We start from the raw sequence: 23,697 nt of genomic DNA, 5'->3' as shown, positions 1-23,697 counted from the left end.
ATTTGTAAAGGGAGAATAAATTCTTTGCAGGAACATCTAGGAATATTTTCCCCAGGGAATTAGAATAAAATTTACTATTTGGGGCAAATTGGTGTATTTCAAATGAAAAAAACCAAAACTTTAGTCAGCTGTTGCATGTCTAGGGATAAAAATAATTCTGGGTAGAGGTGGTTTGAGTTAAAAATATAAGTATAGCAATGGATTTCATCAGACATTAAGCACTTTTCACCAAAGCTCCACCACTCCACATGCTCAATTGTACTTTGTCTGCACAAGCACTAACATTTGCATCTATTTATTGGAACATATTTTGATTGTTTTCTATTAATATTTAATGTGTTAACTTACTGTTTAATATATCATCTTTGAAAAGCACTTTCCTGGATCTTTTAAAAAAATAACCCAAATTGCTCTATTCCTTTCCTTACACTTGTACCATTTTCTGTTGTCTGTTTTCTCTTCCTTGTTGAGTGTCTTACGATTCCATCCTTCTCCTTATATTGCATAATCTATTTTATTTCCTTCCATACTAACTGTGATCTCAGTTCTGCATTCATCCCTCTTAATGTGCTTTCTTTCAATGAGAGTTACCTCCTCTCCTCCCTCTGTTTCCACTTCCAACTTTGGGCTACTTGAACCCCAGTTCTGCTTCTCTCTCTACCGCCCCTCTTCCTTGCTTGGGGTCTAGAAAAGAGAAATTGACAAATACTACTGTCTCCCCATTTTGTCTGAGTTGGCAACCGGTTTATGACGTGGTCTGGCTTAGACAGTTTGTTTATTTCCCCTGCAAAAAAAAAAGCAAAGAAGCCAGAATAGTTGTATCAGCAAAAATATCACTGCTGTTGACGTTTGACTCTGGAAGTACTAGTACTCTGAAATCAGAATGTAAACAAGATAAAACTGTTTCAGAGACTCTAACAAAAGGTTGCTTGTACTTGAGGTGCTCTCTCTTCTTCATGAGGTAACAAAAATGCTACAAAGACATGTAATTTATATTGCAAATCCTATTTGAAACGTTTAGGGAAGGCAATTTATGTTAGTGGATAGAACACTGGACTGGAACACAGGTGACCTGGGGTAGCCACTGGTCTTCTGGGTGAACATGGGCAAGTAATTTGAGCTCTCTATGCCTCGTTGTCCCCCTCTATGAACTGGAATAATACTGACGTCCATTTATAAAGAAATGCTTTGAAACTTATTGATGGAAAGGGCTGTAAAAGAGTTAAATGTTTTGTTAAATGCCAGGGCACTGAGCAAAACCACTAGGTTTCTCCTTCCAAGTCTGACTTTCTTTTGACTTTTTAAAATATGCATTATAGGCATATAACTACTATGAAAAATCAAATCTGATTTTAAGAAATCCTGTCTGTCTTTATATCATGCTGAAATGTTTCATTAATTTACTGCAGATGCTTATGATTGTCTTGAATGCTTACGCTCTTTTGCACCTGTTGATGATCTGTCACATTGTGATGTTTTTCTCGTAAATCATTGTTCAACTTTATACTTCTGGGAGAATTCTGAACCAAAAATTAAAAGTTCTGCGCATTTTGTCAAAATAATGCAATATAATCATTCCAGTTTCAATTATTTTGGTAATTTATTTCAAAATACCTGTCAATGTCTACATTACAGACAGTTACAAAGGAGTTAAAACCTCTTTGACAACCCTATTCCCATTAGAGGGTGCTGTGTGGGGTCCCTAAAGCCCAGACACTTTCACTCTCCTATCTTCCGCACAGTCTAGGTGCTGGGTGTTCTCTGGCCCAGATACCAGCAGCTCCTCCATGGGTCACCCCTTGCATCCCAGCCATGGGGCACTCCTGCCTTTAGTCTCCTTTCAGCTTCTTTGCTGTCCCAGGGGGAGATCTTGTGTCATTAAGCCTGGCTCTTTGCCAGAGCTGAGATTCCAGGGCCCTTTCCCATTTCAGGGGAATGAAGATCAAGCACAACATGCCGCCTCTAAGCCATGCAAGCTGTGTGCTATGCTCGCAGTGAGCTATGCCCTGCAGAGTCCAGCGGTGTCCAGAAGTGGCCAGCAGCTCTATATCTCCCAATTCTGCTGCAGAAGTGGAATTCTGTCAAATTCTACATTGCACAGTGGCACAGAATTCCCCCAGAAGTAAATGTATATAAAGCTGTTGCAGGCCCTTACCAGACCTCATCCACAGATAGAGAACTACTGAAGGCTTTCTTTGAGCGTTGCCTGCCTGGATCTCCACTTTTAAGTGACAGTGCACATCCTCTGCATGTTGAGGTGGGCAAGTACTGGAATCCAGTGTCTGTTGGGAGTTAGGTATGACCTTTATCTGTGTCTTTACACCTCATTCCAAAGAGATTGAAAGAAGCTAACACCCCCAAATCTCAACCCCTTTCAGATTTACAAAGATAGCAAGAAGAAACTAAAGGAAGTGACTGAGGTCTTCTGCATTTTCTAAGATCAGCATTCCATGAATGGGGGGTTATTATGGAAGTGATTAGTCATATGGTTCTGTAAACTGCACAGAGGGAATATTAAGTCCCTAAGGTGTTATATGTGTCTCAGTTAACTCCGGGGTGAAGCTCATGGATCAACTGTGAGGTTCTAAAATATAGTAGAATCTTTTTTGATGCGGGAAAGTACAGGGAAATAGTCAGCAGATGCAGAAAAATTTGGGGATGTGGAAATACAAGCAAGGGCTATAATAGAAAACCTTAATTCTCTCCCCCTCCCACCAGTCAGATTAAGCATTTGCTGTCCTCTTGAAATTCACTCATCTTTAGAAAGCAAATTGACTTGAATTATTTGTAATCTTACCTTTATGTTTACTACTAATATTTGTACTTTTACAAGCATATTTTCCCATTGATTAAAAACTCATTTAGCACCACTCTTCCACAAATAACAGGAAGCTGACTTGCTGTTTTCCCTGTACAAAGTACTGTCATGCAAAAGGAAACAATTCTTTCACTGTTATCAATCTTACATGTTAGTTGTTACAATACAAACAAAATTATATTTGACTGTTAAATTGATTCTGTCCCTTTAAAAATTTGTTTTTGGTTTTTTTGTGTTTTTTTTTCTTTGGGGGGGGGCTATCCAATTGCTTGCTGTTCAACAGAATTTTCATGGTGTAAATGAATCATTTGGCAATTATGTAGTTTCTTGGTATATTTTGCTCTGCTTATACAGCCTTGTGAGTATTCTCTGCTTTGCCTGGATAAATTCCTGTAGTCTTGCAGTGCATGCTGCTTGTGCTGATGGACGATTGACTGTTTTCTGCGTTTCAGGATCACTGGGATTTCAGTCCTCCAAGAGCCTGTGGCGATCCCTACTGAGGTTTGCATGCTCTGCTTCCCTTTCCATACACTTTTTCCTCTTGTGAATTTTGTTGTTTTTTCTTGGTTTTTTGTTTTTCCTTTTGCTCTGTGTGTTTTACTAACTTTGTTAGTTTGGTGTGTAACTGTTCAGAGTTGACTTCATTCTGGCACCACTTCCCCCCATTAGTGAAGTCTACGCTTGTAATTCAGTGGGACACTGATGGTAGGCCTAAAACTAGATGCAGTAGTTTTGGTTTGCTTCACAGGTTTGCATGCAGGTACCTGAAGTGTAATATACTTGGGAAGTTTCTAGCAACTTTTACCTTGCTATATCCCAAGAATACGATTAATGAGGTAGCCAGCCCACTATGTGCCATAGTGTCATCTACACTACTGTGTTTACACACCCGGTCAAAGCCAGTGCTCTGGGTCTGTTCTGAATGGGTAACTCGGTTAGGGAGTTCAGACTCTAGCACTAAAGCAGGTGTTGGTGGCAGTGTTGCTTGTCAGCTTGGGTGGTTGCCCAAGAGAGATTCAGGTGTTGCCCAGCTGATTAGTAGAGCGCCCAGAGTGGGCAGTGTGTGTTTTGGTTGGTGGCACACATCCCTTTGGAAGTGCCAAATATTTGCTGAGTTTGTAAGTGTGACTACCAAAATTAAAAGAGTGCTGCTGACCCTCATTTTAGTTTTTACACTGTAAGTCTAGCGCTTTTAGTATCTTAAAATAACACTGGGCAATTTTAACATTATTTTTCATATTTCTGTGAAGATTTAGGTGCCAAAACACTGAGAGGCTTATCTAAATTAGGGATAACTGCGGCTGTATCCACGTCAGTTTGTTTACACCAGTGGGGACTCACGTCTAAATGGACATGTCCTGCATTTGTAAATTTTATATATGGGTATCTTCACTTCCAACCACAAGAGCACAGCAGTGCTCCAGTAGTTTAGGACAAAAAGTGAAGAGCTCAGCAAAACTTCAGGAAGCACTTAGCTCTTTTACAATGCTCTTGGGCTGTTTCTACACAGGCCACTTCCTTTGGAAGTGGCATGCTAATACAGGAAGCGAAAGATGCTAATGAGGCATGGATGCAAATTCCCCACTCCTCGTTAGCATAACGTCACATGATTTGGAGTCCGGAAGACCGTTCTTCCAGACTCCAAAACGCTGTGTAGAAGCGTGGCCCGGGGGTGGGGCTTCTGGAAGGAAGTCCTCCTTCCGGAGGCCCCTTCTTCCCAAAAATTTTCAGGAAGAAGGGGCCTCCGGAAGGAGGACTTCCTTCTGGAAGCTCCCCTGGGGTCACGCTTCTACACAGCGTTTTGTAGTCCAGAAGAACGGTCTTCCAGACTCCAAATCACGAGACGTTATACTAACGAGGCATGGGGAATTTGCATCTGTGCCTCATTAGCATATTTCACTCCCTGTATTAGCATGCCACTTCTGAAGGAAGTGGCCTTCGTAGAAATGGCCTTGATGTTTTGAATTTAATAAAAAGTCATGGGGTCTTTTAATGATCACAAGTGGTCATGGCTTCTTTTGTGTCCTTAGTGATGATAGATTAGCTATTACATTGGAGTAGATAGAGTCCTATGATGCTTTTAGGTCTTAAACTCAGAGTCTACATGCACAGCAGCTATTTCCGTAATTATTAATGCACATAATGACAAACTTCATTGTGGCTCTGTATTTCAACTTCAGTACCATAATGTCTAATCCATTATTCTGATTAGACCACTGTTTCCCAATTTTTATTTGGTCATGGAACCCTTTTAAACACCAAAGAATTTTGCAGAACCCCATTCCCAGGCTCTATACCCCACTTGGCCCCCGAACCCGCCCCCCACCCCCGGTCTCCAAGCTTTATTCCACCTCAGCCCACAAATCTGCCCTGATCCCCAAGTTTACGCCCCCCCCCGCCCATCCCACAAACCCGTTCCCCCATCCCTGCCGCCACTGAAATAATGGAACTAAATTCAGCTGATTTTAATGCCCAGATCCCTCCTGCCAGCCATTAAATCAATTACATTTGGTTCTGCTGTTTCAGTGGTGGCGGGGAACTGCAGCGGAGTCAGCTATTGTAATGTAATTTTCTCCCAGAACCCTCAGTTTCACTTCGTGGAACCCTGGGTTCCCATGAAACACTATTTGGGGAACACTGTGACAGATGAAAGCATGATTTTAAAACGCACTTGTGGGAGGCGGGGAAAGTATGTCAAACTTGAAATGAAGACATGCAGACAGTCCATAGTTTCCATAAATGTATTATGAAAGAGCAGGGGTGCAGAGCGTAATGGCTATCTCAAATTGGCTTTCATCAGAGCCATTTAAGTATAGCTGATTGTTTTAACTATAGCAGTTTCTTGCTGATCATATCACAGAAATGTTTGATTCCATTACAAGTTTTGATGCCTGAGAATTTGCAATTCATTGATTACGGTATATCTGTCTAGGTATACATTTGTGATAATTGGCTGCAGTGTTTGAGTGCTTCTTTTCATTCAAACTTGATAACAGTTTAATCAAAATGTGAAATTTTGTCACTAAGTGAAATGTCAACTCATCTGTTTGTCAAAGAACGTTATAGCACAGGTTTTTTTTTTAAATCCATTATAGAGGCTTTTATTGTAGACTAAATTTTAATCAAAATACAGCTTTAACAAGAAGAATTGGATGTGTAGTGAGTCCTTAGTATTAGCAGATGCATTTTGGGAGTACAAGATTCCTTTTAAAAATAACTATGGGAAAAAATGGCCTCTGGGTGGGGCAAAATTTCTCTGAAATGTTTGCACCACTTGAAAACTTTTTCAGTAAGAATTGTACTCCTAATATGGGCAAAATGCATGTAGTAAGGATACTCAGTTGTGTGTGAATTGTGGTCCAGTAAAAGTTTTTTATCCCATTTTTAAGTAACCAGAACCTCAAATAATCAGCATAACTGACAACTAAAGCTCTGGGCAGCAGACACCAGGTGGGAGTGCAGAGAAGTGGTGTCATGGCTGGGTTTGTGAATTATGGAGAGTGTGATCAATGCCCTGCCCTTCAAAGCCAGTTCTCCCTGCATCCCTCTGTGCTGTCTGTGTGTGCAGCCAGCAGGCTTTTCTGCTCTCCTGCCCGGTATCTGCCATCCAGAGCGGCTCCCTGCACAACACTGCGAGCCCCACATCGCCATCATCAAGCAGCTCCATGCTGTCCCCACCAACAAGGTAGGGGCAGCAGCTGAACAGGACGCAGCACTGGAGTGCTGGGAGGGTGAGGGGGTGGAACTTCTTTTATTGGGGGTGACCCTGACCCCCACCTGTGCCTTCCTCCAGCTGCTCTCTCTTAGCCAGAATATTTGCATATCCAGCAACCTGCCAGTCCCAGGGCTGCCGAATATGAGAGAGTTTCCTGTATTTCAGTGAAGAGATTCCATGTCGTAAGATACAATTGCAACTGCATTTATGAGATCAGAGTGACATTGTTTCCCTGGCCATGAATAATGCTGCCTAGGGAAACCCCATAACTGTGTTAATATAGTTTAAGGGTATAATATTTGAGGAACAAACTTGAATGAAGACGTCTGAAACCCCTGAGATTTGAAATGCAGCATAGTAGACCAATTTAGAGATGGAATAAGTTTGCTCCCAGTTGTTTTAAAGAAGCTGGTTTCCAGTCTGGCTCTTTGTTCTTGTTACTGTCAGACTTATAATAGTATTTTAACAGATTTCTCAGTGTACATTTGTTCAGATTTCTTAAATATGTATTTTCACTCTCCCTTTTCAAAGAGAGTAGCTTAACTGCCTAAACGACATGTCCAAATTCTGTTTTTGGACTGGGCAGTTTGTCTATTCTAAGACACCTGTCCTACTGGAAGCATAAAGCTTTTCATCAAACAAATATATAGGTTGGGGGTTTTCAGGCCCTATTTTTGCAAAACTTCTGTTTTTTGTTTTGTGAGCCACGTAGAAAGAAAAAGATGTAGTCCACTTCATATTTTCTAAAAGAAGCCTATAGAAACAAGCACCCTCTGCTGGCTATCTTGGCCACTTCAAAGTGTTCTCCCATTCAGCGTGCAGTATGGAAAGAAGGAGAAGGGTGTGCCAGCTCAGTTTTTAGTTTGCTAGAAGAGCTCTAGACAGCAACAAGTTCCAGTGACTTGCAGTGACAGCTGGAGTTTGTCAGAGGTGGTCAGACTATCTCAGCAGTGTATTACAATTGCATTGTTGCATACTAGCACCTACACTCACTAGCCGCCTGCTTCACTGCATCTATTACTAATATGCTTAATTACTGCTAGCTACTAAAGCTGTGGATGGATGTTAAAGGGTGGAGTGAGCACGTGAACCAAGCCTTGCTGGTGAGACAAAAGTTTTGTCTGTCTGCTGTGCATTGTTCATGTCAGTCAAGTGCACAGTGTCAGTGATCAATTCTCCTCAATGCATGTATGCACTTTTGTGGTCCGGTTTTTAATATCAGTGATTTGGACATGAGTGGATTGTGTGGGGATGTTTAACTTTATACAGAAGGAATGTATAAAGTTTGTTGAAAATGATCATTCCAACAAGGTCTTGTTAGACCTTAACTTTCCAACTTCATTAGGCTGATACTCTGAATTTCTTTTTTTTTCATTTTGATTTGTCCCAGCATTTTCCTTTATGGTTCACCATTAGATATTGATCAGTTGAAGCTCATTTTGAGACTCGTTGGAACCCCAGGTCCTGAGCTTTTGAAGAAAATCTCCTCAGAGTCTGTGAGTTTATACTTTGATTTGTAATATTTGCCCTTTTGGGAGCCTGTGTGTGTGTGTGTGGTGTGTTTTTTTTTTTTGTTTTTTTTTTTAAAAAAAAACCCACTGTACTGCCCTCCTGTAGTCTGTTTGTACTTTGATCTTTTTCCTGAGTGTTTTGGTCTCTTCCCTTTTCATTTTTCTCTCTTGGGATGTGTCTGAGTTCATATATTTCCTCATCTCTTATCTTCCTGCCTTTTCTCTTTCCCATCCAGTTTTACTTTTTGACTTCTTCTGTGGGTCTGTAGTTCACAAAGGATCACGGGGGCAGACGTTCCTGGAGAAGCACCTCTTGTGGTTTGGATCATGGGACTTACCCCAATCACTGTTTCTCCAGATTGCCTGCCCAAGGGACTCTCTGGGGCAAACGATCCCATCCAAAAATAGCACGACGTTGAAATATGCAGTTTCTCCATGGGAGTTTGTATGTTCTTCCCAAAGCAGCCTTTTCTGGGACAGCAGAATGAGCTGCTGCTGCTCCCACCACTACCACACTTTTATTTTCAGAGTGTAAAATCCAAATTGCATAGCTGTTGCTAAATTATGAAAGAGGTGCTACCCTTATAATATACAGCCAGCCTACCCACTTCAGCCAACCATGCTGTGCTAGTAAGTGTGTTAATGTCCACTGTACTTTCGCCTGCGTGAGTTATCTATAACTGAAGATTGATTTAGATAGATTCCTATTTAAACGTTGACCAATGTCTTCAGTCATTCCTACCATCTTTGCCGTATGAACACATTTGTTCCTAGATTGTGAACCTCTTTGGGAGGCAAAGTATAATCAGACTCAATGTTATCTCTTTGCGAAATTACAAGGAACTGAAGTTATCCCAGGGGAAATGACAATAAAAATGTTAACCACCCTTTCCCCCACCCCACCCCCAAAGAAAAGAGAGAGAAAACAAAACCAGAAGACTATATGGGGAGGGTTGGGAGTAGCAGAAGCAAATGGGTTGCTAATCCACAGTAAATATTGATGTAATAAACTAGCTTATAGGTATCTAGTGGCAGGCTGCAGAAAAGTGGTATTGAGATACTTGTTAGAGAATGGAAGAATCAGTGTGGTGGGGTATAACTAGCCCACTTCAGATATCTGATGTGGGACCAGCAAACACTTGAGCTCGCTGGCATGTAAGAAGTCAGATGGGGCCACAACTCAGAGGTGAGCAGGCCAGGTATAGGAAGAACTAGAGCTCTGAGGCTGAGAAGTTTTCTGAAGATATAGCAGGCCAAAGCATTGAGAATCCATAGAACTCTGGGTGTGGGCAAATGTGGGGGAGGACATAAAAGGAGCTATAGTAAGGCATGAAATTAGTGAGCAATTCACAGAACTGGTGTCCCTGTAGGTGTGGTTTTGTTGAGCAAGTTACAGTACTCAGACTTGCAAAATTGTAGCAGCTTAAGGTGCAAAGGAAATGCATCTGAGTTACCATGGTATTGGAAATCTAAGAGCAGGGCTCACATTCAGAATTGAGATGTAATTCATGGTATTCCCCGTGTCAAGTAGGAGGTTAGCTGTCTTTTATGGTGATTGACGGAAGTTAAGCTGGAATTGAGTGATGTGTTCAAGCAGGGAGGCAGCGTGTAAATGGGGAAGGGACATTGTGCTCAAATTTTCACTGACTGAACCTGAAGAAGGTAGGGAGTGTTTGTGAAATGCTGCTTGCAGATAAGGGTCGGTAGCTGGAGAGGAAAAGGGAGTTGAGAACAATGCCTTATGGCAGAGGTGGGCAATAACTTTTGATGGGGGCCACTAAGAATTTAAGTCCGTGGTGTCCAATACGGTTGCTGCTTGCCACATGTGGCGAATGGGACACTGTGTGCAGCTCGTGGAGCCTTTAAAATTTAAAGGCTTTAAGAGGCGCGTACAGCTTGAGAACTGTATTCGCCACAGCATGGTAATGCTGCTCTTCCTGAGAGCTACATGCGGGGAGCGCTGCCCACCCGCTCCGAGCATGCACCCCACTGCTTGGTGGGAGAAGTGTGTGGCGAATCTTGGGGGGGAATCTTGGCATTTTTAGAAGGAGCTGGGTGGAATTAAAGCATTACATTGCAATTTAACTGAATATATGAGGGGAAATGGCAAGAAAAGAGTTATATCTCCCTTTAGAAAAAGCTTGAGTAAAAAGACCTTGCAGAATCTCGACAGATTGGGTAAATAAAAACACTTGCCTTGTCTAGACTAGAGAAATAGGTTGTTTTAAAACCTATCATTAGGATTTATTGAGCCCTGTGCGGTACTATTAAACTGGTGCCCGTATGCTCAGTGGTAGCCTGGGGTGGGAGAGGAGGAGGAGGATTTTTTTTTTTTTTTTTTGAGATGTGGTATTATAATCCTCAGCAACACCCTAATGAAATATTTTTAAAGCCGATTTTGTAGACCCATGGTGTCCAACCAGTTCTGAAGCAGTAGTCACTACAGCAAACTAGCCACCTTATTCTGAATATCTGTTTATTGTTCAAGCCAACTAGCCACATTCAACTGGTCAAATAGCTACATGTTGCTTGTGACTAGCATTTTGGACACCACACCTGTAGACTAACACAGTTAATTCAGAAACTGGTATTATGTTCGGATTGGCACATGCCTGTTGAATGGCTCTTTCTAGGGTTCAGTGTTCTGCTAACAAGTGTTTCAGGCTTTTTCACTTCTAAGTTAACTAGGTTGTCTCCAGAGGAAGTAGAGCCAGGAAGAGGTTGGTGAGTGAACATTCAGATCCAGTGGTTTCCCAAATTTTGGGGTGTCGTCCTCAACCGCACATTCTGTGTGGATAAGGAAGGCCCTGTGCACATGTGAACATAATGTTAAACAGTAGTTTAGGACAAGGTTTTATATCTTGTCATGGTCAAACCTTAATTGCTTTATGATTAGAAATGTGTTATTTTATCTAACATGCTTAAGCACAAACTTTATTCATAGTTGAGCCAGGGCCACAGCAAAGAATTAAATTCTAGGTTTGAGGGCACTCCACAGTCATCAGCTCCTCGCTCTCATTTACGGACTGTTCACTCAAAAATCTAATCTCAGATGTTGCGGTGAATCCTGTTCGGATACACTTGCATATCTGAATAGATAGAAGCAGCCCAGGGCCTAATATAAGGATCCTAGGGCACAAATCCAAGTGGCACACGTTGTTTGACCTTCCCATTCAGCTGAAAGGAAACCTCCTTTATTTCCTTTGATAGTTTTCTTCAGACTCCCATTATCACCTCAGACTTGCTTGGGGTGGGCTTCAGCTTGCTTCATAGCTGTGATTCTAAGCCAGACACTGAAAATGCAGTGTGATTGGACTTTCTGGAATTGGTGAATAATGTGAAGCTACATTTCAAGAATGTAAGGTGTGGGTTGCATCCTGTCGATCTCTCACCGGCTTCCTCATCTGCCTCATGCAAATGTTGAATAAGAAAGGTAATAGATTTTTAGGTTCCTCCTGAACTTCGTGCACGAGAGCTCTTGTGGTTAACTGACTATCCCCTTGCTCCCTCTGGTAGGTCTACTTGAAGAGAAATAAAGTTAGGAGGCTAGCTACGGGTTAAGAGGTGATGATGAATGGGTGCTATTTACATAGAGGAAAGTCTGAACCCCCCCCTTTTTTTTTTTGTAAGTGGTAGGAATGTAGAGCAGGCAGGTAAATGAAGGTAGGCAATGAGAGTGAAGAATTTTCAATGACTTTAGAAATTGCAGAATGATTAAAATGTTGCTGCTTATGGAGAGGTCTTGTAGGTCTAAGTGGCCTTTCCAGGTCCCTTACTAAACAAAACTATGATTTTTTCATTATTATTATTTGGTGAATCAATATTTCCCCTGTGGATGACCTCAGGTCCTTCAGGGTTGCAGTTCAGTATGATACTGGGCCTTATGAGAGGGTGGATCATAGCATGCCCAGATTGTCGGGCTGCAGGCATGATGTGGGTTTCTGCACTCGTGAATTTTGGGAAAGGAAGAACTCAGAGGATAAGATTTGACCCAAAGGATAGGGCATTGGAGACAACAGCTATTGAAATCTAGGTGCGTGGAAAGAGCAGTCTTGGTGAAATAGTAGATGACATTTAAATTATGCATTGATGATTGAGAGGTCAATTCGTCAGGAGAAGTTACTGATCTGGCCAATAATGGAGTTGATTTTTGTTTGGTGTTAGAGTGGGGAAAAACTAAAGAGGCTAAGGGGAGGAGAATATTTTGACTGTCGTTGAAACGACCACCTATAGCTCTGAGAAGAGGCTAAATAAGATTAAAGAATGGAAGATTTGGTTGAGCAGTTAGGTGAATAATTTAGGGTTTGTCTATACAGGAAGTCTACAGCAAACTCCTATTTTAATCTGCCATGGAGTATCTGTGTGGATAGTGCTGATGCACACTCTCAGTTTGTTAGTGCACTTTGATCAGTCCTGTTGCAGAGATTGATCAGAGCTCATTAACCAACTGTTAATGGACCTCAGTGGGATCTGCATGGACACTTGTGAGTGGAAGGTTGTGTGATAGTCACGCACATGAAGTTGCTGTAAACTAAAATGTTCAGGTGAACAAGCCTTGAATTTTAGATTTGGAGAGTATGTTAAGAAAAAGTGATACATATTGGGAAGATTAGATGGGTCGGGTAATCTCTCCCCCTCCCACTCCAACTCCAATAAAGATATTCACCCACCTAGTCTCTTTAATATCCTGGGACCAGTACAGCTAAAACACTGCAAACCATATTTTGGGAAGGAAGAAAATGAAGTGGGGGAGACACAATTTGAAGATGGTGATGCCATGCTCTGCTTCAGTGTCATGAAAACAATTTTTGGTGTGGTAGAGTCTGGGAGCATTGTGTACATCAGGATGGACTTTTCAGCATATAGGCCCTGAGTTGTACTACATCAACTTACTTCTGTGAGGGAAAAGCAGAGCTCCTTTTTACCGAGGTCCACATTAAGAATCTCTTTTATACAATAAACAGGCAATTAGCTATCTTCTAGCTTAGTTGATGGGGATTTGTGTGGGGCAGGGGTAATGTTCCAGATTGCTTTGTTTTAGTACTTGTCTCATGTAGGGTTTTCTGCCTCTGTTGAGATGCTGTTAAACTCTCTGTACTTCTGTTCAGTGACATCAGCTAATATTTTATTTTGTGCGGTGCTAATGTCTTGCTAGCCCTGCATTTGTGGTCTTCCATTACCTCACCCACATATCACACTCCTTTTGTAGCAGTTCAGAAGGAAGGTGCTGGTTGCTGCACTAATATCACCAGCATCTAGGCCACAAGGGTCTTGACAGCTTCCTGTGCCATCAGTCAGTAAAGACATGCACTTTAAAGCCAGTTCAGAGGATCAGTTTGTTCAGAGGCCATATGTGAATGAAACTGTTGGGAAGTTTTAAGGAGGCAAATTCATAAATTAAGTGCGTGTGGCTGTTAAACTAGTGCCTCTTTGTGTTTAACAGGCTGTTCACCATTGAGAATTAGGAATCACTTGCTTTAGGAGCTCACTGGTGCACATCACTAAACCTCACAAGGATGTCTGACAGGTTGAGGGGTACTTGTACTTGCCTGTTTCATCTGTGCCTTGTGGTAGGCTGAAGAAATAGATTGTGTGCAGCTGTGATTCTGTATTTTAAAGTGGGGTGTTTTTTTTTTTGTTTTTTTTTTTTTTTGCACTATTCTTAACAAAGCCCTTGACTAGGCACCTAAGATATTAACCAGCTTCAGCAGATCATGCGTCTGACAGGAACACCCCCTGCATATCTGATTAACAGGATGCCCAGCCATGAGGTGAGACCTGGCAGGATGTACAGGGGTTTGCAATTCAGGTCACCGCATGTTGGGCTCACTAAATGCTTGCGTGAGGCAGGACGTGTGTACTGAGATAACTGCCAGCTACAGCAAGCCTAAAAAAAGATCTAAAGCAAATTTCAACTGGAATAATGCAAACTAAACTGTCAACCTCTGGGACATAGGAGAACCAGAATCAGTTCTTTTTTGAATGTCACTTAACTGTTGAATGATTTACCACTGGACACCATGAAGATGTCTGAATACCAGCGCAGTATATGATATGCTGCTTGGAGGAGGCAGTAAAATTTTTGCAACAGATCTCTGGGCTGTATTTTATGTTTCCTCTCTTGCACAAACCATGGAACAAGTCTTGTTTGTCATTATTTTTTAGCTGTTCTGCTCTCTCCACCATGGATGGTTGGTAGGCGAGAGAAAGATGAAATTCCTAATAAGAGTCGCAGGGTAGGCCTACTCTACAGGGGAGGGTTGAATTAAGGTACGCAATTTCAGCTATATCTTACCTTGGACTTCCATATTGTCTCCACTAAGAGACGTTGATGGGAGCCTACATAGGAGGGAGGAGTACCTCAGTCGACAGGAGCACCCTGTAAATTTGATTTAGCGCATCCTCACTAAGTATTCTAAATCGAACCCCGGAAGATTGTCCCTGCCACGGTCAATCTTCCTTGTAGGGCAGATGTACACTTAGATGTGAGAGCAGGAGAGCCATAGTAAGTAGGCAGTGTATACACAACAAAAATACTTCTGGCAAATTAAGGGGCATGCCATATCTTGGTGGCTGGGAGATGTTTTTTAACAAAACATTTATTTCCACAGGCAAGAAACTACATCCAGTCTTTGTCCTACATGCCAAAGATGAACTTTGAAAATGTGTTTATTGGTGCCAATCCACTGGGTAAGGCTTCCAGCACTTCTCTTGGGAAGGGGATTTCGTGGCAGATATTGTTAGGTCTTGCTTATTGATTTGGATACTGGGATTTTTCCCTTTGAGTTAGTGTGAGGATGGATATATGTTTAGGTGGGTTTGTGGTGGTGGAGGGTGGAAGCGAATGAGACACAGTCTTTGTTAACTTCCAATAAACTATTATGAACTTTTTACCACAGCAAGATTTATAAAATAAAATAAGTGTTGCCACCTGCAGCATGGCTAATAATTCCTGGTATAATTCACTGCTTAAATATAAAATTTAAAGTCGTTGATACTCTTTTGTGGCTTCTAAAGTAGGAGATATTTTTATCAGTTAATATTTTAACTAGCTGCTTGGCACTGACTCCCAGGTAGCTGCTTCTGCATTTTGTTACTACAGATCTGAATTAGAATCCAGAGTGTTTGCTTGGGAGAGGGAGGAAAAATTTTTTCTTGGTTTAGTCCCACAATGCTAACTTGTGGTGTCTATATTAAAACTAGGATCTGCTGCTGCCTAGGTTTTGATTGCCATTATAAGCGATCATTCCTGCTTTACATTCCTGTTAGCTGTAAAATCTCGTATTGAGGAAATGTGAAGCTGAATTCTGGCATGTCTTGGAATACAGATGTTTGCACATGTTTTGCCTACAGAGTGTTTCAGTGTCCTGGTGCCTCCGACACTTAAAGGATTGGGGAGGGAGTTCATGAAAAGCTATAAACTTCCATAGGTGTTGGTTATATAAAAGTGAGCCGTAGTGTTATGGTGGCTCATCGTGTGCAAAACACCATTCTTTTCTATCTCTGGGCTCTGACAGCTGTGGACTTGCTGGAGAAGATGCTGGTGCTGGATACAGACAAGCGAATTACTGCAGCAGAGGCACTGGCCCATGCTTACTTCGCTCAGTATCACGATCCAGATGATGAACCAGTGGCGGACCCCTACGACCAGTCCTTTGAAAGTAGAGAACTTGAGATTGAGGAATGGAAAAGTGAGTCCTGTGAAGGGTGGAGTCACTGAGGCAAGCTGCCTATCTAAAGGCAGATGCCATGAGCTAACGCTGAATCTTAGATTTTGGGGTTGATCGGTACAAACCTTCAGCAGTGGTGAGCATGAGAGGGAGCCGATGGAAATGTATGCTGACAAAGGGTCTCATTAGTTTTTTTTTGCCTCTTTGTTCATTTGGAATATCTTGTATTGTTCTGGTGGCACACTGTATGCAGAATGAGTCATCTGCTAGCTGGTGATACAAATATTAACTCCTACAGAGAGAATATGGAGACTTCAGTGCTTTGGAGATGGCTGAAGTATGCCTTCCCGGCGCTCTGGAAGTAACATGCTGATGTTCGACTCCTTTGGCGTGCCAGTCTGTAGGGCTTTTATTTTTGCTCAGCATATCTAGAGCATGTTTTCTCCTCGAAGTGTGGTTTTGAGGATCAAACTGCAATCCTCTTGCTGTACTGAGCCTCTGTTCCTCTTTCCTCTCCAGGTCTGACCTATGATGAAGTAGTCAGCTTTGTACCACCGCCGCTTGACCAAGAGGGGATGGAATCCTGAGAAACTGCCTCTCTCTTCTGTTTGTCCCGCTTCACTGTGAGGGGAAGGCCTTTTCATAGGGGCTCTCCAAATACCATTCAAGTGCCTCTTGTCACAAAGATATTCTCCGTGTGTGTGTGTGTGTGAGAGAGAGAGAGAGGGAGGAAGGCTGACTTTATGTAAACACGCTGCATGCTGTCTTGTATTCTGCATACAGCTTGGGACAAGCTTCTGAGTACCTATTTGTGACTCAGTTTTATTAGCCCTTCCAGAGGAACAGCAGCCAACTCGCACTGCTGCTGAGGCAAACCAGACATAATGCAAGGAAGCCCCGTTATTTCTCAAGACCCAGTTGTTACCATTAAAATGGTTCTCCTATGAGGAAGGGACTTTAGATAATCAAAGTAACTATATACTTGAACACAGACTCCTGGTTTCTGCAGCAGCCGACTTGGAGTGAGGGATATCTTTTTGTGTTTTGTGCCAGACGGCTGGTCTACATCCAAAGCCTCTTTCCAGTATTGCATGCCAGCAGAAAATACAAATATCTCTTTGGTTTTTGAAACACAAGAAGAATTGGTTTGAAAATGTAAATATGTTTTGTGCCTTAAATGAATGGGAAAAGAGTGAAGGTGAGTTTGGAGTTAACATTCTTGAATGGAATTCTGAGCCTACTTCTCTCCATGGGCTGTAGGTAGCCAGGCGTGAACACTATAACTCGGAAATACACTTTCCAAGGCAATAGCCTGTGTGCCCTTGGATTGGGAATCACCATGTGTCTCCTGTTCCCCTCCTCCTTAGGCTTCCTGGCATTAGTGTGGACGCAGGCAGTCTAGAGAGGATTCAGGCTGTGTGTGTGTGCTTTATTCCAAACAAGATGGGGTGTTTTTTGCATGTTGTAGCCGTATGTGCATGTAGACCTACTTTTGTTGCATTATTTGGGAGGAGGATACTGGAGCAGGAAGTCTGCCAATAAAGTACTGTTCAGAGGTTTTCTGCTGCGGGAAAATCGCAGCATCCTTCCTCTTGTAGCTCAACTCATTGTGAACATATCTGCCATTCTGGGTGCTTTGATAAGAAAAGGATAAAATACATATGCACCTCTTTCTTTGTCCTGGTCTTTCTGTTCTCAGAATATTTGTATTTATAGGGTAAAGGATAGAGTCATTCAAAGGAGCAGCTAAACACATGGCAATTTAATTACCCAAACTTCAAAGTTTTATTTTGCTCCCCAAAAGAAGTTTCTTAGAATTGCTTGGAGCACGAAACGTAGAATAAGCAAACGGGAAGTCAGAGCCTCTGTCTCTCTCTGTGGGTGGGTGCGTGGGTGTGGGGGTGTGTGGGTGTGGGTGTGGGTGTGGGTGTGGGTGTGGTTAGCTCTCACATAAGGTTATTTTTTACCCTCCTGGAAAAGAGCTTTTTGGATATTTTAGTAGGTTGGCCTCTACCTGAGGAAAAAGGGAGTATGTTTAAAAATAAAATTGATTAAAATATTTTGTATTTTATAGGGACCCTGTATGAATGAAATGGCCATTTTAGGGACTGGGTGGGAGGAAAGCGTCTTTCAGTATTTTCTCTAATGCAGCTGTCCTGGGTGGCTCAGAGGCCCTTCTTTCAGAATATAGGGGAAAAGGCATTTTCATAAGTACATGTATTGCAGGCATCTCCTGTGTGGGAAGAGCAGGGGTTTTGCAGTATTTTGTATCCTGATGGATCCTTGACGTAGGAGTGGAGAGTGGTTGTTTTAACGTATTTATTCCTATGCATAAAGAGGCAGCACAAAGAGGTGGGAAGTGATTGATGAAGCCATTAGTTTTTCCTAGAACACTTTCAAGTGATCTCGCTTTAGGTCAAACCCTCTTGGAGAAGCTTGGGATGGGGTGGAGAGAGCAATTCCTTCATGCCTTGGGTACAGAACTCTCCCCTTGACCAAATGAAATTGCCAGTAGAAAAACACCTTCTCTGCTGAATCTACGGTCTAAGTATTTAAATGGAAATAGAGATGTAATCTGTAAATCTACAGCAAGACTATTTTTATCAGCCATGTTATGTGTAGACGCTACAGTGTGATTTCATGCCGAAATATTGCTAAAGATATTTTTTTTTTAAATATAAGCATTGCATGTATGAGTGTGAATGTTTCCAAGTCCAGACTCTAATGGGAGCCCGTGTGGCACGCACTCCCTGTTTTCAGAGCAGTGCTGTTTGACTGCCTGACTGCTGAACAGAAGTACTTCAGAAAAGAAATTCTGCTATTTTGTTTGTATCCATCAACTTTGCTGTAATCAGTTATGCCACACAATACCACTGGTTTAAAATAAAACTTATTTTTCAGATATACTGGCTGCTGGTGCTTACCAATGTGTAATGTTAAATATTTCATTTATGTGAATTTGGCCCCTCCAAGAGATTGCATGAGGTTTGGTTTCATACTAGGACATAAGCGTTACAAAGCCTGAGGATGCGCATCTTACCTCCACTTCCTCTGAAATCAGTGTTCACTTTCATTTAGCTTGGCTTCTCCAACTGATGCAGAGGTGGTTTAGAGTTTGACCATGAATGTTGTCTGCCAATGAATAGCTTGTAGGCAGCTTTGTAAGTATTTGTCCAACATAATAATAGTCCAGGTTTTGTCTCTGCTCCAGAACAGTCAGTCTGCCCTGGATCTACGTCTCTCCTAAGTATTTGTAATTTTTTTTTTTTGGTTTTTCAGTTCCTATTTAGAAGTAAGTTTTTTTTGTTTTTTTTTTTGTGTTTTTTTTTTTCCATGGTTCTTGTACTGTCACTTAGATGCTTTACAATCATTGTAGAATAGTCTTGCAGCTGTCTAACTGTAGGATATAAGGTTCCCTAGTATACCACATCTGCAGAGGAGAAATTACTTGTTGATCAAATCAAGCTTTATTTTTGGAAATCACTAGTAAGAGCTTCACAAGATATGGCTATTACTAAACAAAAAGCCTAATGGGAGAATTTTATTACACAGATTTAAAGAGTGAACTCATTCACGACGATGCTAATAAATGTGTCCCAAAGTACTGGAAAATATTGTTGGCTGGAATTGGGAATTTGATTCGCGAGCTGACGCTCAAAACTGTATTCCTAATCCGACCTAAGAATCTCTAAATTTGCCTTCCATCCCAGACTACAGATATTAAAAGCTAGAAAAGCTGGAGGCAGATTCATGACCTGCAGCAATCACTTGTACACTGTGAGCAATGCCAGAGCTGCACAATTTTTATTGCAATTGGTAGTAAAATCACACACAGTAAAATGACTAGGGCAAAGAACAGAGAAACAGATGCAATCGCCCTGGTCAGTAACATTAAATGCAGCCTGAATATACAATTGTAAATGCCTATTATAGCACTATACTCACACTCACTCCTGAAAATCTGGGGAGCTGATGGACCAGCCGTGCTCTACTGGTGGTGACAGGGTCTTATAGAAAAGGTACGAGTGCTAGTAAACAGAAAAGGCAAGGGAGAGTTTGAAGGAGGAAAATCTACCTTAACACTATCACCCCTGGGGTGTTATTGGCCTTTTTGCATCACTTCAACCCAGCATTACCAGACTTCCACACACAGACTTTTCGGGTATGCACATTTGATTGGAGGATTAAACTGACATTCCTTTGAATATGCATGAGATCACTTTATGCTTTGGTGGACAAACTCCTAAAATGGGCATCTGTGGTTAAAACGCTGAGAAGTACCATATGGTGACCCTAGTCTCTGTGGAAAAGCAAGATGTCCAGTCTGACCATGCCCATGTATTTTTGGCACCTTCCAATATCACACAAGACAATGTCGCATTCTGCGTCGGCACACTGGTCTCTGCGGTTATACTAGCCAAATTAGAAGGGCTAGAAATTTCTACATACTCTATCACCTACGTTTTTAAAACATTGTTAAAGCTAACATCTAAAAGATGGATACCCTGTAGACCCCTTGCATTACGGCTAAAGATAGTATAAAATCGTGAAGGGTTTAATAGAATATATGGGCTTGAATATAGGCTTACAAACTGTAAATCAAGTATATTATATATCCTTTTAGGCTACAATATATTGTATGGTACAATTGACCTGTACTGGAACAAGTTATGTGAAATAACTGGAAAGCTCAGCTGTGCCAAATCAAAGAAAATCAGGGAATTTGCTGTACTGGAAAAACACTTGCTTGGTCAGCTCTCCTACTCTTCTACGCTAGAAAGCTTCATGGCTGTAATTTCCCTTTTATAGGCAGGAAACAAGACAGCTGTACAGGTTGAACCTCTCTAGTCCAGCACTCTTGGGACCTCACCAGTGCCAAACAAGAGAGTTTGCTGAACCACAGGAGGTCAATATTGTCTAGCAGTATTACCAGCACTGCTTGCTAGGCTCCCAAAAGCAATGTATGGGTAAATTAGACCTAAATAACAGCACAGAACACTGAGAGCCAAGACTGGTGGCTGTAGACATACTTTATGGGACCACAGGAAACTTGGCCATACCCATAAGTGATCATTACAGATGTTGCCTGAAGAGGGAGTGACAGAGTAAAGAGGTTCAACCTGTAGTATGGACAGGGCTCAAGCATTTTTATTACAGTGTGATGTGTCCCTGGTTTAGAAAGACACATTGCTAAAAGCCCAACCTCTGCTTTACACTTCAGCTTCTACTGTTGCTGCAGTTAGTGAGCTGATATGCATTATAGCGTATTAAGTATTTTGAACACCAGGTCTACTACACATCTAGAGTCATGCTTCTAGGAGCTGCAAAAGCCAACTAGCCATGAAAGGGTTCTAGCCATTTCCAAAGTGAGACTTTCTGAGAAGCAAGTGAAACTTGCTTTGTAATGGAAGCTCCTGCATCCTGGTCTCAGGATAAAAGGAAAACAGGTCACCTGGTAAGTGCAAAGAATTTCCAAAGCTATCAAAAACAACCAGAAGTCCTGTGGCACCTTATAGACTAACAGATATCTTGGAGCGCAAGTTTTCATGGGCAAAGACCCGCCATCGGAATATCCTTCAAGTATTCTTCCTACCCTCAATGGACACTCCATTCTGGCCAGCAACAGTAGCATAGGGCCTCCGATTTCTGTCATTTTGATGCCTTGGTCCCTCCAAGAGGATAAAGGGGGTGTTATGCTGCATAGTGTAAAGAGGAGAGTGTGCCTTTGTAAGGCAGACCAGCTTGGCTTTAAAGCTTGCAGTGTCATCTGGCAGCTACTTCAGGAATGAGGTCAGCTGCAAAGACACACCTTTCAGAGATTCAGTATACAGGCTGAACCTCTCTAATCTGGAACTCTCTCATCTGGCGACCTCAGTAACCTAGGGTGATTTTTAGTTATTTGGACAACCACTTACTGTGGGTGTGGCCGAGTTTCCTGCAGTCCCATAAAGTTTGTTTCCAGCCACTAGTCCTGGCTCTCAGTGTTCTGTGCTGTTTATGTAGCTGTAATTTACCCCCTAAATGTCTCCTAAGAGCCCAGTAAGCAGTGGAAGTGCTGGTAATGTGCTAGACAATATTGGCTTCCTGCGGTCCAGCAAATTCTCTCATTTAGCACCGGTCAAGTCCAAGGGTGCCAGACTAGAGAAGTTCAACCTACAATGTCTTTCATACTCTCCCCATCCCCCACCCCCTGCCATTTTCTGTGTATCAGAAGTTTAGTAGGTTTGTTTCCAGTAGAACAACTGCCTTGATTACAGCTATAGCTGTCACTAGCCGCGTCTACACGTGCCAGCTACTTCGAAGTAGCCGCGCCAACTTCGAAATAGCGCCCGCCACGTCTACACGTGGCGAGCGCTATTTTGAAGTTGATATTGACGTAAGGCGGCGAGACATCGAAGTCACTATCCCCATCAGAGGATGGGAATAGCGCCCTACTTCGACGTTGAATGTCGAAGTAGGGCACGTGTAGACGATCTGCATCCTGCAACATCGAAAGAGCGGGGTCCGCCATGGCGGCCATGAGCTGAGGGGTTGAGAGACGCTCTCTCCAGCCCCTGAGCTCTATGGTCGCCGCGTGCAGCGGCCCCTAAAAGCTCCCCGCCCCCTGCCTTCCTGTGCAGGAAGCTGAGAACGTGTGCAGGCAGCAGCAGTAATACGCGGCCAGCCTGCATGCCTCCCTGCAGCCCCAAGACACCCCCCCACTGGGATGGCTGCCCGCCAGCCCCCCAAGCGCCCCCAGGGCACCCCCCCCAAGGGGAGCCAGGGCTCCCAGCCTGGCAGCCAGCCCTGGAAGAGGCAGCGGGGCCCCTCCTGGACAGAGGCTGAGATCCAGGACCTGATGGGGCTCTGGAGGGAGGAGGAGGTGCTCCAGGTAATGGGGAGCAAGAGGCGGAATGTGGATGCGTTCGCTCAGCTGGCCGAGGGCCTGGCCACCCGGGGTCACCCTGCCCGCACTCCTGACCATGTCAGGAGTAAGGTTAAGGAGCTGCGGCAGGGTTACGCCCGGGCCCGGGATAAGGTCAGCCGATCTGGGGCCGCCCCCGCCACTTGCCCCTTTTACAGGGAGCTCAGGGCCATCCTGGGGCCCCGGCACACCTCCTCCCTGCCGGCTACTCTTGACACCTCGGCCGATGAGCCCCAGCCGGCCCTGGAGGCAGAGTCTGCCCCGGAGGCAAGCCCTGCACCCCAGGGGCCCCCCCAGGAGCCCACCCCTGGGACGCCGGAGGAGGAGGAGGGGGAGTCCTCCTCCAGCAATGGGGGCTCCAAATAATCCTGCTGTCCCGGAGCTCCAGCAGGGCGTCTGCCCAGAGGGTGTCCCCCGAGCATGGGAGCGGACCGTCAGGTATGTACCCCCCGGTGCACACCCCTGGGGTTGAGGGGTGGGGACAACAGGCATGACCAGGGCCCTCCACATGCCCAGATGACCATGGCCCCAAGGACAGCAGTGGCATGTCCCTCAGAAGAGTGCATCAGCCCCTGCCCTCCCAGCAGGACAGTGCCATGCCCCATCCCTGGGGCTGGGGGGAGCGGAACCTAGGGTCCCCTGGGGCGGGGGGACACCCATCATCATCAGCAGCATCTCCTGGGGATGAGGATGGGGAACCAGCAGCAGAGGGCTGGGGGGACAAGGGCCACGGCTCAGGGGCCACACTAACAGCTGTCTCCACTCTTCTTCCCCCCCTGTGTTCTGCAGCTGCACCATCGGAAGGACCGGAGAGCGTCGGCGAGGTGTCAGTGGTCCCGGACAGCCCACCGGGACCATCGCTGCAGGCCAGCCCCTTGGCGGAGCACCGACCAGCCCCAGGGCGGGGCTGACGGCGGAGCCAGCACCACCAGAGGACGGCGACAGACCCCCAGCTGCTCGCGACCCTCTGGCGGCAGCTGAAGGTGTCGGAGCGGCGGCTGCGGGTGGACGAGCGGCGCCTGCAATTGCAGAAGCGGGCACTGGCTTGGCTCCAGGAGGTATGGGGGGGCCTTTATACG

General features: G+C 43.8%; 1 protein-coding gene across 2 annotated transcripts in view; it reads left to right on the top strand.

The window, feature by feature from the left end:
* The window catches only part of MAPK14 (mitogen-activated protein kinase 14), a 40,028-nt gene extending 22,408 nt beyond the window's left edge, over positions 1-17,620 (top strand). Inside the window, exons 9-12 of one of the 2 annotated variants that reach the window (XM_074977730.1) lie at positions 13,736-13,815; positions 14,656-14,734; positions 15,562-15,735; positions 16,234-17,620. In XM_074977730.1, coding sequence (XP_074833831.1) covers positions 13,736-13,815; positions 14,656-14,734; positions 15,562-15,735; positions 16,234-16,301 — 401 coding nt within the window. In that variant the 3' untranslated portion in view covers positions 16,302-17,620. Of the gene's footprint in view, positions 1-7,949; positions 8,030-13,735; positions 13,816-14,655; positions 14,735-15,561; positions 15,736-16,233 lie in introns of both variants that reach the window. The other variant, XM_074977729.1, reaches the window with a different exon arrangement.
* The last annotated feature ends 6,077 nt before the right edge of the window (positions 17,621-23,697 follow it).

The sequence above is a fragment of the Carettochelys insculpta genome, chromosome 26, assembly GCF_033958435.1.
Source record: "Carettochelys insculpta isolate YL-2023 chromosome 26, ASM3395843v1, whole genome shotgun sequence".
NCBI classification, from domain to species: Eukaryota; Metazoa; Chordata; order Testudines; family Carettochelyidae; genus Carettochelys; species Carettochelys insculpta.
This window is presented reverse-complemented; position numbering and strand designations above follow the sequence as displayed.